At 40.9% G+C, this 15199-nt stretch overlaps 1 protein-coding gene across 13 annotated transcripts in view; it reads right to left on the bottom strand.

The window, feature by feature from the left end:
• Positions 1-15199, bottom strand: part of NEO1 (neogenin 1) — a 2116015-nt gene that overhangs the window by 215440 nt on the left and 1885376 nt on the right. For all 13 annotated transcript variants that reach the window (XM_044077666.1, XM_044077665.1, XM_044077664.1 and 10 more), the window contains exon 20: positions 5756-5950. In XM_044077666.1, coding sequence (XP_043933601.1) covers positions 5756-5950 — 195 coding nt within the window. The remainder of the gene's footprint in view (positions 1-5755; positions 5951-15199) is intronic.

The raw sequence follows: 15199 nt of genomic DNA, 5'->3' as shown, positions 1-15199 counted from the left end.
ATGCAGTAATCAATGTGTGGCCTAATCAGGGACCTGTATAGTTGTAGAATTACTTTTTTTGCTTCTGGATTCGCTCTTCCCGAGTACACACCCGGGCATACTTACTGCTGCCACTACCACTTCACTCTGCTCCACATGACCCAACTCAGGGTCACCACCAGATGTTTTGTGACCCAGGTGCAGTATTTTGGATTTGTTTGCACTGATCCTCAACTGCCACATTTCTTGCCCTCATTGTCAGCCTTTCCAAATAATTTCCTAGAATATTTCCCCTATCCTCAACTACTGCAGCCATTTTTTGTCATCGGCAAACAGGATGATCCTGTTCTCTATCACCACATACATCTGTGGGGCAAGTACACTGAAACATACTTAACCCCCTGGATAGACCGTTAAATTAGACACTTTATTAATTACGGACACTAAACTCCTCTTTACCAGTAGCCCCATACAAGTTCAGGTGTAAAACATTCATAAGACTGGATCAGGTTTAACTAACAGCTTCTTCTGTGTTCCTCTGTTCTTACATGAATACCTTCTGTTATATACCTAAAACGTTCTTGCTTCCCTCCTCTGGGATGAAAGAAAAAGAAAGAAATTAAAAAAAAAAAAAAAAAAAAACACTTGTCAAAGCCATCACTAGTTGGTGTGTGTGAGGGGGAAGAACCATTAGGCTATTGTTTTTAAATTACTTGACCCAATGAGGATCAAGTTAGATGTTCCCAGAGTATCCTGGATGTATGGTCTCCCAACAACCTGGGCCTCCTCCTAATGGGCTGCGTTAGGTACATTTGCAAAGGAAGGTTAACAATGGGTATCCACAGCTGATGCCCAAACCACCTCAGCTAAATGCAAATAACGTGAACACAGCTCATGCTCTTCAAACCTGGAACTGAATGGTACACAGCAGTGACCCAGGAACCCCAGAATTTTGCAATGCTTCCCACAATACATTCTGAGGTATGCAGTCAAATGCTTTCTCTAGGAATCCAATCACATATAGACAGGACTGCCAGACTCCCATAACCACTTCCATACCAGTGCAAGAATAGAGAGTTCAATCACCACAGTGACCTTATTCACAGAAATTTATTTATTTATTTATTTATCATTTGTTGACCGGGAAAGTCCGACTAGGTTCCACAGAGCCTGTTTTCAGCGGAGGCCCGGGGAGAAATGCTCCAGATATGGAAATGGATCCAATCTTATCAATTGCTTCTTGCACTGCTTCTCCAAAGGGGAGCAGATCCACCAGGTTTGCAAGGAAACATCCAGCAATCTATTACTGATACGTCAGTGGAAACAAATATGTTTCCCCATTAATCACCCCACCAGCAAAAAAAAATATGAGCAAGTGCATCACACTACAAAAGTGATACAAGACTAACAAAAGGGAAGGGAGAGGTAGAAAAGCAGTAGAAAATAAAACAACCCTCATTATCTCACCAACATCAGCAAATACAATCAAGTTCAACCTGCCTTACTAAAAACAAGGAATTATCACATGGACTGAAACCCGGCATGTAGAGACCCACTCAAAGAGCAGCGTATTTCATAAAATACAGATAAGTGGGGCAGGGGAATATTGTTGCATATGTAACACATAAATAGCACACCTGAAACCGGTTGTTTTAAGCCTTTTTTTTTTTTTTTTTTTTAAATAATATTTATTTATTTACCAGGAAATTCCAACTGGACACAGGTCCTTTTCCAGTGGAGACCCGGGGAGAAAAGCTCCACAGAACAATAAATGAGCAGCAGAGTACATGTAGAGCAACTGAATATACATACAATAGCAAATACATACTGCAGCAAACATTAGCTATACATACAATATGAAACATTGTAATGAACAGATATACCAATTTCTAGCTAAAGGCTAGGAATAAAAGTAGGATGTATATACAGATAGTACTAAGCTCAAACAGATACTGTTCTAAACTCATACACCTAAATCTTATATACAAATATTGCACTAAACTCAAGCATATATAAAGCAGAAGCTCCACACGAAGGTTGAACAAGCTAGAAGGGCTAATGGGATGGAAGGGGAAGATAGAGGAGTAAGATAGGAGACTGCGTGGGTAGCACATGTGGTAGTGAGAAGAAGCTAGGTGTAAGTCAGTTGGATATGTATTTGGAGTTGAGATGAAGTGAGGTTGTTAAGTATGTTATATAGCAGGTCTGAGAGATTAAGTGAGGAGGGAAGGGGAGGGTAAAGTGTGAGCCAGAGCCTGCAGAGGAAGGAATGCAATGATCAGACGGTGTGAGACAAAAGGAGGGTTACTAGTCAGGACTGGTGCAATGTTTCTAACCAGAAACTTTTTAAGCGAGTTTTTAGTGCAGTCTTGAAGTGATTGCAAGAAGGTAGTGTGGTTCTTGGGTTTAGTCGTTAGAAGTAGATTTTTGCTGCTGGAGCGTAGAGGTCTGGTGGAGCAGTAGAACGGGAGAAGGTTTTGAAGGGATGGGACTTCAAGAGGATGGTTTATTAACTTTTGGGCAAGGGAGAGTTGAATCAGGTGAAGAAGTTGAGGGAGTTTAAGCCAGTCAAGTTCTCTAAGTGAGATAAAGTGGTGGCTGTGATAAGATGCACCAGAAGCAAACTTAGCAATTTTACTGTAGCACGCCTTGAGCTTGTTTAGGTCCGTTTGTCTAAGGTAAGTATAGGAGAGGCGTACAGTAAAGTGGACATTGGGTAGGACTTGGCAGCAGAAATTCTGGCTGTCTTGGTCAGGAATTGTTTGTTTTCTGTACAATGCACCTAGTTTTTTGTGAACCTTTTTTATGTTAAGAGAAATGTGAGTGTCAAATCTGAGATTATCAATCTCAACACCAGGTAGTTTGGTGTGTTCTGTTGGGGAGATAACAGAATTGTCTTTGGCGAGAATATTAAAGTGGGGGATACTTGGGCTAGATTTAGTAGGTTTCTACAGATGAAAAGGCTTCCTATGTGATCTTATGGCGTTCAGGTATAGTTGGGGTTGAGCAGATGAGGGTGAAGTCATCTGCATACTGTATGAGAGAAGCATGCTTGGTGGCTGTGAATAGATCATTGGTGAAGAGTGAGAATAGTAGGGGACCAAGGATGGAGCCTTGGGGAACACATAGTGTTACAGGAAGTTGAGGAGATAGGTCATTATGCCAGACAACTGATTCTTGGCAGCCAGTTAGCTGTGAAACCAATCAATAGCTGATTGGGAAAAGGATAGGTTAGTGGAAAAAGGATAGGTTAGTAAGAACAGAGATCAATGGTTTGTGTGAGACCATGTCAAAAGCCTTGGATAGATCCAGAAATATAGCAGAGGAGAACAAGCCATTATTTTTATGATGAAGAATAGCATTAGTGAAAGAGAGCAAGGCGACAGTTGTGCTGTGGTATGCCCTGAAGCCATGCTGGGTGCTGAAGAGGAAATTATTAGCTAAGAGGCAGTCTAAGACTTGAGAATGGATGCCTTTCTCAAGTATCTTGGAAAGTGGAGAAAGGATGGCTATGGGGCAGCAATTGGAAAGGTCAGTGGAGGAGCCACCTTTATAGAGTGGAATGATGTGGGATATTTTCCACAGTGTGGGGACATAGCTTTCTGATAAGGACCAATTAATTAAGATAAAGCCTAGGGCTTCTGCTGCTATTTTTAGGTATTCAGAGGAGAGATTGTCAGCTGCAAGTTTTATAGGCTTAAGTTTCAATAGAAGTTTTTTTTTACATAGGAGGTAGGCACTGATGAAAAGAAAAGACTGTGGGCAGAGTATTTGGTTTTGATGTAGGGAGGGTGGGTAGAGGGTTGTGTTGTTTAGTCAAAGACAGAATGGTATTAGCAAAGTGTTTACTGAATAAGTCAGCAATACTGCTGGAGGAAAGGGGAGTGGTAGGTGTGTAGGGGGGGGGGGTACTTTACCTGGATGGAGAATGCAGTTTATTGTGGACCAGAACTGCTTAGGGTTGTGATGGGAGGAGTGCTGATAATATTGGGTTTTATCTTCTTTTATTTGCTTTTTGACCTTGTTGCGCAACTCAATGAATGACTGTCTTGAGGAGGGGGGTTTTGTTAAGCACCAGCGCTCCCATGCCTTATCTCTTATTTTCATTAGTGCCCTGGTACTTTTTTGTAGCCAAGGGGAGTACTGAGTTTTGATTCTGGCATTTCTTATAATGTTATGTGTGTTTAGGAAGGTGCTACTGAAGAAGTGGACGGCTTCATCCAGATTGAGGTCCTTTAATGGTATCCAATCACATTTTTGAAGGGATGAGCTAAAGGAGAGAGGGTTAAAGTTAAACCTATTTCAGATTTGCCTATAGATGATGGGTTTAGCACAATTTAAGAGGGATCTCAGAAGGAATGTTGGAGTGTGATCACTGAGGCTGTCTGGTAAACAGCCAGCTTAAGTATGAGTGAGGGTCTTTACTGACTAATATCCAGTCAAAAGTAGTATGTTTGTTAGAGTTTTTATTTATCCAGGTAGGTGACTGTATTAGCTGACAAAAACCATGAAGGTTTTGGTGCTGGGCTGGATGATTGTTACTACAAGATAGCCAGTTGATATTAAAATCACCTAGGATTATGGTTTCCTAGGGTAGGGAATGGCTAGCCCAGATCAGGAGCTTTTCCAGGGGTGGGATGTTTTGGCCGGGGGGGGGGGGGGAGTAGCATCCTATGATGTTGATTGTTTTACTTGGGTTTAGTATACACAATAATACAAATTTCTACCTGTTGGTCACACTTATGATTCCATCTGCAGAGAGACATTCTGTAAACTTCTTCTCTGCCTCACACCTGGTTTAACCCTTGTCAGACCCTACAGTAACCAGTTGACACTGTTAAGACGGTGAGTAGAATTTTGTAGCAGGACTGGGAAAGCACTGAAGAGATAAATTAGGAACCATCAATGGTGTAGGAGGGATACAGTGACTAGCTTCATCAATCCCTAAATCCCAAAGTATACACCTGCGACCTTCTAAAAATAGGTGTGCAATGGCCCATACAGCACACACGCAACATGCATGTATGCTTTCAAATGCAATACGGTCAACACCCCTCAGATCAGGAAGAGACTCCTGTGCAGTCCCTCATCTTTGTTGGGAATTCAACTAAGGAGTGTGTGTCTTAAGCACATGACACACACAAGACAGGCAAGTGGGTAAAGCCCTCTTACTCCCCACCTTCTTACATCAGCTCAGGCACATGCCCAGGCTGCTAAATGAACTTGTGTCACCTAGTCCAAATCAGAGTTTTATCACTCTATACCCAATGAAGTTTTGCTGGACTCCCCAAAAGGTTAATGAAAGCCATGTTGGGTCATCTCAAGTAAATTGGTCTTCCTCGTATCCTTTTACACAGACACACACACATATATATATATATATATATATATATATATATATATATATATCTCACACACACGATAAATTTAGAGTAGGCAATCAACCAATTTGCAATTTTTTTTTAATTGGGAGGACACCACAGTACCTGTGGGTAATGGGGGACAATGACAACAAGGGCAAAACGATTGAGAGAGAACAAGGAATATCTACAAGAGAGGTTAAGTGAAGGTCAGGAATGAACCCCAGACCCTGATGGTGTGAGCCAGGAACATTCACCCTACGCCACCATCCTTTCATGGACAAAAACAGAGTAAAAACTGTAACCACATTAGCAAACATTTGGCATCACTGATTTTTCCAGTTTATCAACATTCAATCACTAAAACAAGATGAACTAAACTTTATATTTTTGTATCTTATGTTAGCTAAGCTTACCTTTTGGAGTCCTGAACTGAACAGCATCAGACATGGGGCCCATGCCTTTTGAATTCCGGGCTTGGATTTTGAAATAATACGTAGTGTCAAGGGTTAACTCCTGAATCTGGTGAGTCAGTCTGTTCCCTACAACTGGTTCAATGACCCAGTCATGAATTTCAGCATTTACATCTGTACTGTAGTAAATAATATACCCTGTTTCAAAGAGAAAGAGTAGAGTCAAATTAGAGTATGTGGAAGGTTTCAAAAAGGCAGATATTTAACTTTCTAATTTTCAGAAGTCACCCTACAATCACCAATTATGCGCCCTTAAAATCTGGTCTTGCTTATTAATCCAAATTAGAATGTTTGTCCTAAATCTGCTACACTTATAGAAGCCGGTGATCAAAGTAATGTTTGTGCCAGTGCTACAGCTAAGACCACAATGTAACAATGCCAAACCACCATGAAGTGAAAAGGAAAAGATCTGTGGAAACATTAGCATCACAGAGTCTGCATTACAGGGACAAATTCATCACGGTCATTTGCCTGCAAGTTTAATTTTAGGGTCCCATATCATACAAACACTTTAATGCACTATGCCTGCACTACAAACAACAGTCTCTACCACACTTAGGTTTGTATATATGTACTACAGTAAAACATGCATTCTGACATAACACTTGGCTTACTATATATACTGCTTTCAAATTTAATTTACTAGATTACAGGCAGAAGAAAAAATCTTCTGAACTGGACAACTAGAAAAAGTAAACACTACGTACATCAACAGGCCCATAATCTATGCAGATGCCCAGCAGTATTAAGGCTAAAGAAACTTGAACAAACTAAAAGAAGACAAATTATAAACATGCTAAAAATGTTAAGTGTAGACTTTGAATACACAAAACTGAACTTAGGCTCAAAGATGCTAGTGTCAGACAAAGCCTTGATTGCCTGTCTACACTGATCACTTCTAAATCTCATGTGCAAATTGTATGTCTCAGCTATCCTTTTCTACCCCAATATAAAGCGGTGCTCTGTTTGGCCTTTGCAATTTCTAACAACTATATTTAATAAGTTACAGTACCACAAGACTTCTCCTTGTATTCACCATCTTTCACTTCCTCATCTGGACTCCAGAAACCGTCACTACACTCTTATCCCACCACTTTTTGAAATATATAGTTCATTTTGAAATTTGAGGACAATATAGATGATCTTTAAACCTGCCTGCACACTGCTCTCCACTTACTAAAAAACATCCATACATATGCACTGAAGTCAACAGAAATCACTAACAATCCCACATCCTATTACTGTTCATCTCAGAAATGGCAAATACTATAAATCTACAGGATCAGTTCTTACTTCTGTATACAATGGTGGGTGTGTAGGGTGGGACACTGATGAACACTCTTTTACTGTCAATTTCTTCTTTCACATACGTCTGTCTTGTATGCTGTTATAATCTGCAAATGATGAACAGCACCTTGTTTTCTGCAAGTTAGCAGTAAAGTAAACAAGAGCATATCATAAGCCCATGTGCAGTGTCCTGCTAATGAATTGATATCAGTTTCAGGGAAGATACCTGCTGTTGAATCCATCCCTTCAGCACTCCCATTAACCAACTGTCTGGGAAACGTACATCACTAAGTGGTTCACTGACTCCACCAGGAACTACTCTTCTATTCTAACCAAAGGAGCTCAAAAGACAGCTGCTATACAACAGGGAACAGCCAACAAAGGCCTTTCCTCATTGAAACGCTCATATTCCAATCTTATAACATGGGAGACTGCAATGAGTCTCAAAATGGTCACTCCCTCAAACAAATGATAGTGTTTGGGGTCTGACCCTGCATAAGATGCAAACAAAGGCAGTAAAAGTACAGTGCTATCCCTCACCAAGACGCCCCAGCTTCTATGAAGATGCAAAGCAAACAGGTAGGCAGTAACTCAACTGTACACCAACAGCACTGACATTCGAGCAATTAAGAATGTGAGAACATAAAAAAAAAAAAAAAAGGTAATACTTGTGAAAGCTGCAGTCCAACAACTAAATGCTAAGAATACTGAAAACTTCAAAGATGCAAACAAGCAAAATGTTAGGTAAGGTTATCATAAAATACATTTAATGAAGGTCACTGGAATAGGGAAAAAAGAGAGAGAGAAACCGGGTTCATATGGGTTTAAGACATAGCAGTTTGTGTGCACATACCACAAAAGTTCATGTGAGGACTGTGTCAAAAGTGCATAAATATCTAATTAGTACCATGATCTAGTCAAGGGCAATATGGGTAAGCAAAGAAACTGTCGGCCTGCCTTTTAATACAAAATAAGAAACATCTCCATCTACTAGTCATTTTGGTTTAAAAATATGAATGATAACCAGATTTAATTATGGAGCTCAAGAAGCATAATGTGGTTATCTATACTGTACTGCACCTGCTCTACATTATGTCAACAGCATTAGTTGGTGTTTCTCTGTTTCATTAACAAGACTAAACACAAACATATACTGCTAGAAGACAAAGGGAAGGTGAGGATGTATTTATTTATACATGTGTATGTATGCATGCAAATTTATGCATTCTTTTTTTAAAGGGTTGCCCATATTGGTTGTAGGCCATTTTCAAAGTTAGCGCGCAGGATTAAGGCTATGAGCTGTCAACACAATGTTTCCTATAATTCAGTGTTTGAGACTCAGCCTTCATTAGCCTCCAATGCAACTGTGAGCAAGTCACTTCAGCAGACACTGCCCTGGGGCACTGGGAAATTGGGCTAGGCTCCTCAAAAGTTGCCTTCTGACTTTCAAGATGGCTGCACAATGATCAACAGGTAGATTTCAGCTCTCCCACTGTGAAAACAAATGTGAGACAAAGGGCCACTGAAACTGCCAGTCCGGATAAAAATGCAGTCAATGGCTAGTAATTACAGTGATTGGATGCCAGTGAGAAAAGTTTGGAGAACCTGGGAGAAAACTAGAAAAAGAGAAGTACAACCTCTGGCTGGGCAGAATCCTGCAGTTGTTCAGCAAAAAGCAGTTCAAGTTTCAGTTTTGGTACAACAGGTGGCTTCCAGAAATTTAGAGAAAAAAATAGATCACATATACTCAGAGCTAATTAAAATAAACAATGCACTAAATGAATATATAAACTCAGTCTGGAAAAATAGAGTTAACTATTCAGGCAAACTGATAAAACTGCAAAAATCAGAGGATGAAATGAAGAAAAAGCTCGCTGAATATGAAGTTTCTTAAGTAGAGCTGTTTAAAAAATAGAGTTATAAGACATAGTGCCAAAAAAATTAGATTTTTCTGCTGTACCAGAGAAATTGAAAAAAAACAGAATTAATTAATTTTATGAAACTACACATAAGCAGCCAGCTGAACTGGTTTTCCACAGCAGAAACTGTTAATTAAAAGAACACATCGTGTGTATATTTCAAACCTGGCAATTAGAAAGCACCCAGGACTTGTATTAGTAAAGATGCAATCATACCAGCAGAAACAGTTAATCCTTATAAAACTGGAGAAAGGAAAATTATTTGAAGTTGGAGACAAGAGAATATTTGTGGCAAATGATAAACAACTATGCCAGGCAGAAGAGAAGCATGTTTACCTTACCAATCAGGGAATGGAGAGAGGAAGGTGCGAGATTCAAGCTATTGTATCCAACTGTCTTCTGAATATTTTTCCTGGAGGATCAAATATTTTTTGATACAGAACAAGTTAAGGAGGAAAGACTTTATCCAACAAACAGTGAGCCAGCAAACACAAGGGGACTATGCTTCCCATTCTTTTGATAGTAACAAAGCCCACAGAGAGACTTTGCAGTGAAACCTTTTCCATTGTTTCACAGGAAAATGCTTGCAACAAAGAAAGAAAAAAAGGAGCTGACCAGAAGAATGAAGAGTACATTGGATTTGAACCTGACACTGTTGTTGGAGATAAAGATGATGACCAGCAACAATGAATTAGTGAATAAATATGAAATATAAAGCATTAACTCCCTAGATATATATGAACAGACACATAAAACTGGGCTTTGCAAAAATGTGGCTGAGAAAGACTGGAAATTTTCTGACTTTAATAAAGTTGCGGGTGAACTGTAAAGCATGTATCTCACTTTACGTAATTAATGTTTAGGACAACACTGAAAGGAATAAAGTCATAACTGTGAGTAAACCAGTTTTGTTATTATTTGTATAAAAACTTTCATGATGCAAACTGCATGTTTTATTGTAAAACAGTTTTGTATAACAGTCGGGGTAGTTTAAATGTGAGGTGGGGGGTTACTGGTGACGGCTTCATATGTTCAAGATGCTAAAGCAAGTAAGTACTTTCTTAGTTAGATGATGTACAGGCTTTAAACTATAACAAGATAAAAAATGCTAGTCAGAAACAAATTAGTTTTGCACTGTTGGGTCGGGTGTAAAAGTGTACTGATATATAGAATTATGGCAGCAATTTCCTGTTTTTACAAGGGTGGATATCTAGATTAATGTCCTTGACTTAAGCTGTAGATTAGGGTGTTTTTAAGAAACCAGGCTTGAAAAATAAAACACAAGAATGAAAAGCATGGAAAATGGTGGTCTTCTTGCATCTGCTATTATCTTTTTTTCCAGGCTCTCAGGGAGACAAGAAGTGCTCAGGTGCAAGCATCTGCAAAGACTCAACATGTCTGCATATGCAAACAATTAACACTGGGAGGTGAATACTCTGTGGTGAGGGAAATGTAACATTTAAAGGTACAGTGACAAGTACTTCACTGAAAAATAAAGTCTGAAACTGGGGGAAGTGAACAAGTACCAGTAGTCTCCCCAGAGTTTTAATACTTTAAAGCATGTAACAGACTTAATAAATCGGTGCATAATTCAATTTATTTAAAGCTAGAAAGTGCATTTTAAGGGCTAAAAGATTAACTTCACTGAAGCCATGCAAAAGTACAGTTTTGTACCTACCATAAATGTAGATGTTCGAAGATCCACATTGCTGCAGTCCTTACACTTGGGTAGTCCGCTGTCCTCGGTCGGCCCGAATATCAAAGTATAAGGCTGACGTCGGTCAAGGCGCATTTGACTGACATCAAGACGTCAGGGTACAAATGCGCATGACCGACGTCATATCCTCAGTCTTTTCTTGCCCCAGATGTCAGAAGACCCTAAAAATAAAGGTCAAAACCAAAAGACAGCAAGCAACCAACCCACCACCCTTGCACTAACTATCTGTACAATATATACAAAATACACAATATGTACAACCCAACCCACACAACCACCTCTAACTACAGAGGGGAAGGAGGGAGGGTAAATTGGACTGCAGCAATGTGGATCTTCGAACATCTACATTTATGGTAGGTACAAAACTGTACTATGTTCTTCATCTCACATTGCTGCAGTCCTTACACTTGGGTAGAATCCCAAAGCAGAGGTAAGGGAGGATGGCTAACTACAAGGAAGCAGGAGCTGCCAAGATGCCCTGCAAAACAGCAGTGGCAAAACCAGCCCTGGATTTAGAGTAAAGTGGCAGGTGATAATGCCTAGAGAAAGTATGCACTGAACTCCAAGTAGCTGCCTCCAAAATATCCTTGGTTGCCACTCCCTCAAAAAGCTGTTGAAGTGGCAGTAGCCCTAGTGGAATGAGGCCTAATCCCAGCTGGAATCTCCTTGCCATGATGGGAATAACAGAAAGCAATGCAAAACCCAATCCACTTAGAAATAGTTTGTTTTGACACAGGCTTGCCCTGAGAACTCAAAGCAAAAGAAACAAACAACTGCTGAGACTGCCTGAACCCTTTAGTTCTGTCCAAATAATATCGCAACTGCCTGTGTACATCTAAAGTGTGCAAAATCTTTTCCCCTTTATTTTGAGGATTTGCATAAAAAGTAGGCAAATGAATAGTTTGGTTTAAAGCCACACTAGAAACCACCTTAGGCATAAAGGAAGGATTAGTACGTAATGATACCCTATCCTTATGGAAAATCAAGAAAGGCTCAACCGCCATAAGGGCCTGCAATTCAGAAACCCTTCTTGCAGAAGTAATTGCCAACAAAAAAGCAGTCTTCCATGACAAATATTTCAACTCAGAAGTAGCTGCAGGCTCAAAAGGTTGTAGAGTGAGTTTCTCCAACACAAAATTGAGATCCCAAGCAGGAGTAGGAGCTCTTCGTGGGGGTCTTATATTCTTTGCCCCTCTAAGAAATTGCTTGAACAAAGGATGAGAAAACAATGGTGGGTCACAATCATAGTGAGCAGAAATTGCTGCAGCATGAACCTTAATAGAAGAGAAAGACAAACCTTTGTCCAATAACTCAGTAAGATATTGAAGAGCCACACTCAAATTAGGCTCAGAAACATCAAAATCTTTCGCTGCACTCCAAAATAAAAATCTCTTCCATTTATCTGCGTACACTTTCCTTGTACTAGGCCTTCTAGCTTCCAAAATCACATTCAAAACTTGTTGTGGAAGTTGAGACCCTTTATGGTTCAAAACAGAATATGCCAGGCTGTTAGGTGAAGAGAGTGAAGTTTGACATTGAGCAAATGGCTGTCCTCCTGTGACAACAGGTGTGGAATCGAAGGCAAAGGCCATGGAGGCTTCCGTACCAGACTTCTCAGTAATGGGTACCAGTGCTGTCGAGGCCAATCTGGAGCTATTAAAATCATCCTTGGCTTGTCCTGTCTGACCTTTAGAAGTACCTTTGGGAGGAGAGGCAGAGGTGGAAAGGCATACACATGAAGATTGCTCCAATTGAAAGAAAGAGCATCCACTTTCCAAGCTGTGGGATGAAACCTTTTTGTGCAAATCTTTGGCAGCTGATGGTTTAGTGGAGAAGCGAACAGATCTATGTCTGGAGTTCCCCATGACACTGTCAATTTCTGAAACACATGAGGATCCAATTTCCACTCGTGGGGATCCATAATTCGTCTGCTCAACACATCTGCTAAGGAGTTCTGTGCTCCCGGCAGAAACCTTGCCTGAAGATTGAGTTGTAACTTGAGAGCAGTCTCCCACAAAATCATTGCTTGCCTGCATAGAGTATAAGAATGCGTTCCCCCTTGCTTGTTGATGTACCACATGACAGTTGTGTTGTCTGTTAGAATCAACACCTGCCCTGGAAGAAGTAAATCCTTGAAAGCTATTAATGCAAACTGGACTGCTAACATCTCCTTTAGATTGATATGTAGATGCTGTAGTCTGGCAGGCCACTTGTCTTGTATCCACTTTCCATTTAGATGAGCTCCCCAAGCTTTGTCTGAGGCATCTGTCGTTAAAATCTGACTCGCCTCTGGCCGGGTCACAGAGAGTCCCTTGTTTAGGTGACATTCCTGAGCCCACCACAAAAATTCCTTTTGAATGCAAGGTATTATTTGAATGACAGTGTCTAGATCCTGGCAGTGCTGTGTCCATACATTTTGAGATACCATTGTAGCTTCCTCATATGCAGTTTGGCATTGGGAAGCACCAGAATACAAGATGCCATGAACCCTAAGGCTTGAAGGACTGTCCTTGCAGTCAGCCCGGACTGATGAGATAGCTGATGGAAGTAAAGGGATAGACTTTTTTGTTTGTCCGGGGTTAAAAAGGCCATCTGGGATGCTGTATTCAGTCTCACACCCAGAAAGCACATGTCTTGAGAGGGTACTAGACTGGACTTTATTTCGTTCACAGAATACCCTAGGCATCTTAGCACTGCTATCACATATTCCAAATGACGAAGAAACTCTTCCCTTCCTTGAGCCAGAATCAGGCAGTCGTCCAAATAAGGATAGATCTGTACTCCTTTCAGCCTGAAGAAAGCTATCACTGGAGCCAGAACTTTTGTGAACACTCTGGGCGCAGTAGATAAGCCAAAGGGCAATGCAGAGAACTGATAGTGAAAAGTCCCAGCTCGAAAACGCAGATACTTCCTGCAACTTAGTCTGATAGGAACATGAAGGTAAGCCTCCTTGAGATCCAAAGTTACCATCCAATGATCTTTGCCCAGCAGAGGCAAAAGCTGTTGTAACGTCAACATTTTGAACTTGGGAATGTCCAGATAAGTGTTGAGGATAGATAGATCCAAAATTGGTCTCCACGTGTTCCCCTTCTTTGGTACTAGGAACAGGCGAGAATAAAATCCTAGGCCCACTTCTGGCATAGGGACCGGCTGTATGGCCCCTAGTTGAAGTAACAGAGAAATTTGCTTGTGAGCCTCTATTCTTTGTTGAGAAGGAACGTCTGGCATGCCCCTGAACGGAGGCAAGGTATGGAAATAAAACCTGTAACCTTGGTGTATGATATCCAATACCCATTTGTCTTGGGTAATTAAACTCCAATTTTCTTTGAAAAGTGCCAACCTTCCTCCCAAAGGTGCTGCCAGACGAGAAGGCTCTGGCAGCTGAAAAGGTAGGTCATTGGGTCTGTTTACGAAAGGACTGACCCCTGCCCTCACCTGAAGACTGCGCAGGAGAACTCCCTGTTCTAGGCCTGAAAGAGCCCTGAGCTCTGCCCCTACCACGTCTAGATCTACCCCTAGACTGGGAATCATAAGAAGGATACGTCCACCCTTTAGCAGGCCAATTTCTGCTAAACTTTGGAGGCTGAACCTGCAAAAAATCTTTAACAGTCTGCATAGACTTTGCTTTGTCTTCCATTTTCTTTAAAACTGCCTCAACAGGAGGACCAAACAACACGTCAGATTGTAAAGGAGCATCTAAAATCCTTGTTTTAACATGTTCAGACAAATTTTGATCCCTTAGCCAAGCGTGCCTGCGAAGAACTGACCCAGTGGCAGCCACCCTAGACGAGGCCTGTACAGCATCAAAACCACATTGCAAAGAATGCTTACCCACCTGTTCAGAAACATGCACTAAATCTTGCAACTCTTTACAATCAATACCTACTGACAAAGCATCAACCTTAGACTTTAATTGTGAAAGGAGATAGTTTTGGTATTTCAACATGTGAAACTGGCAATTCAAAGCCCTCATAGCAAGAGTGGAAGAAGTATAAACTTTCTTTCCCCATCTATCCAAGGCCCTAGCCTCTTTGTCTGCAGGAACCGGATTCTTAACAACAGAAGCCTTAACACCTTTAGGCCCCTGGCTAACAGTTTCTGGGTCTGCCCTAGGACTCTTAAAAAGATACTTATGAGCTTCAGGCAACCTGTAATACCTATCCGGCTTAACAGGAGCAGGAGGCAAAGAATCAGGATTAAGGGAAGCCTCTGTAAAAACATCTTCCACTACATCCAAAACAGGAGGTATAGCCAAAGGCCTATGCTGGGGTAATAACAAAAATTCCCTAAGCCTTTTCCTGGAATCAGAGAAGTCCTGACCTTCCCACTTAAAATGCTCCCTCATGGAATGAAGAGTTTCTGAAAAAGAAAAATCCTCAGGAGGAGAAGCAGAAGGAGTAGAATCATCCACATCAGAATCAGAATAAGGAGAGTACTCCTGCAAGTCTTCAGCCGAAGACTCTG

This window comes from Protopterus annectens, chromosome 7.part0 (assembly GCF_019279795.1).
Source record: "Protopterus annectens isolate FY-2018-M chromosome 7.part0, PAN1.0, whole genome shotgun sequence".
Classification (NCBI taxonomy): Eukaryota; Metazoa; Chordata; order Ceratodontiformes; family Protopteridae; genus Protopterus; species Protopterus annectens.
Note: the sequence above shows the minus strand (reverse complement) of the source record. Positions and strands in the feature narration are given on the sequence as shown.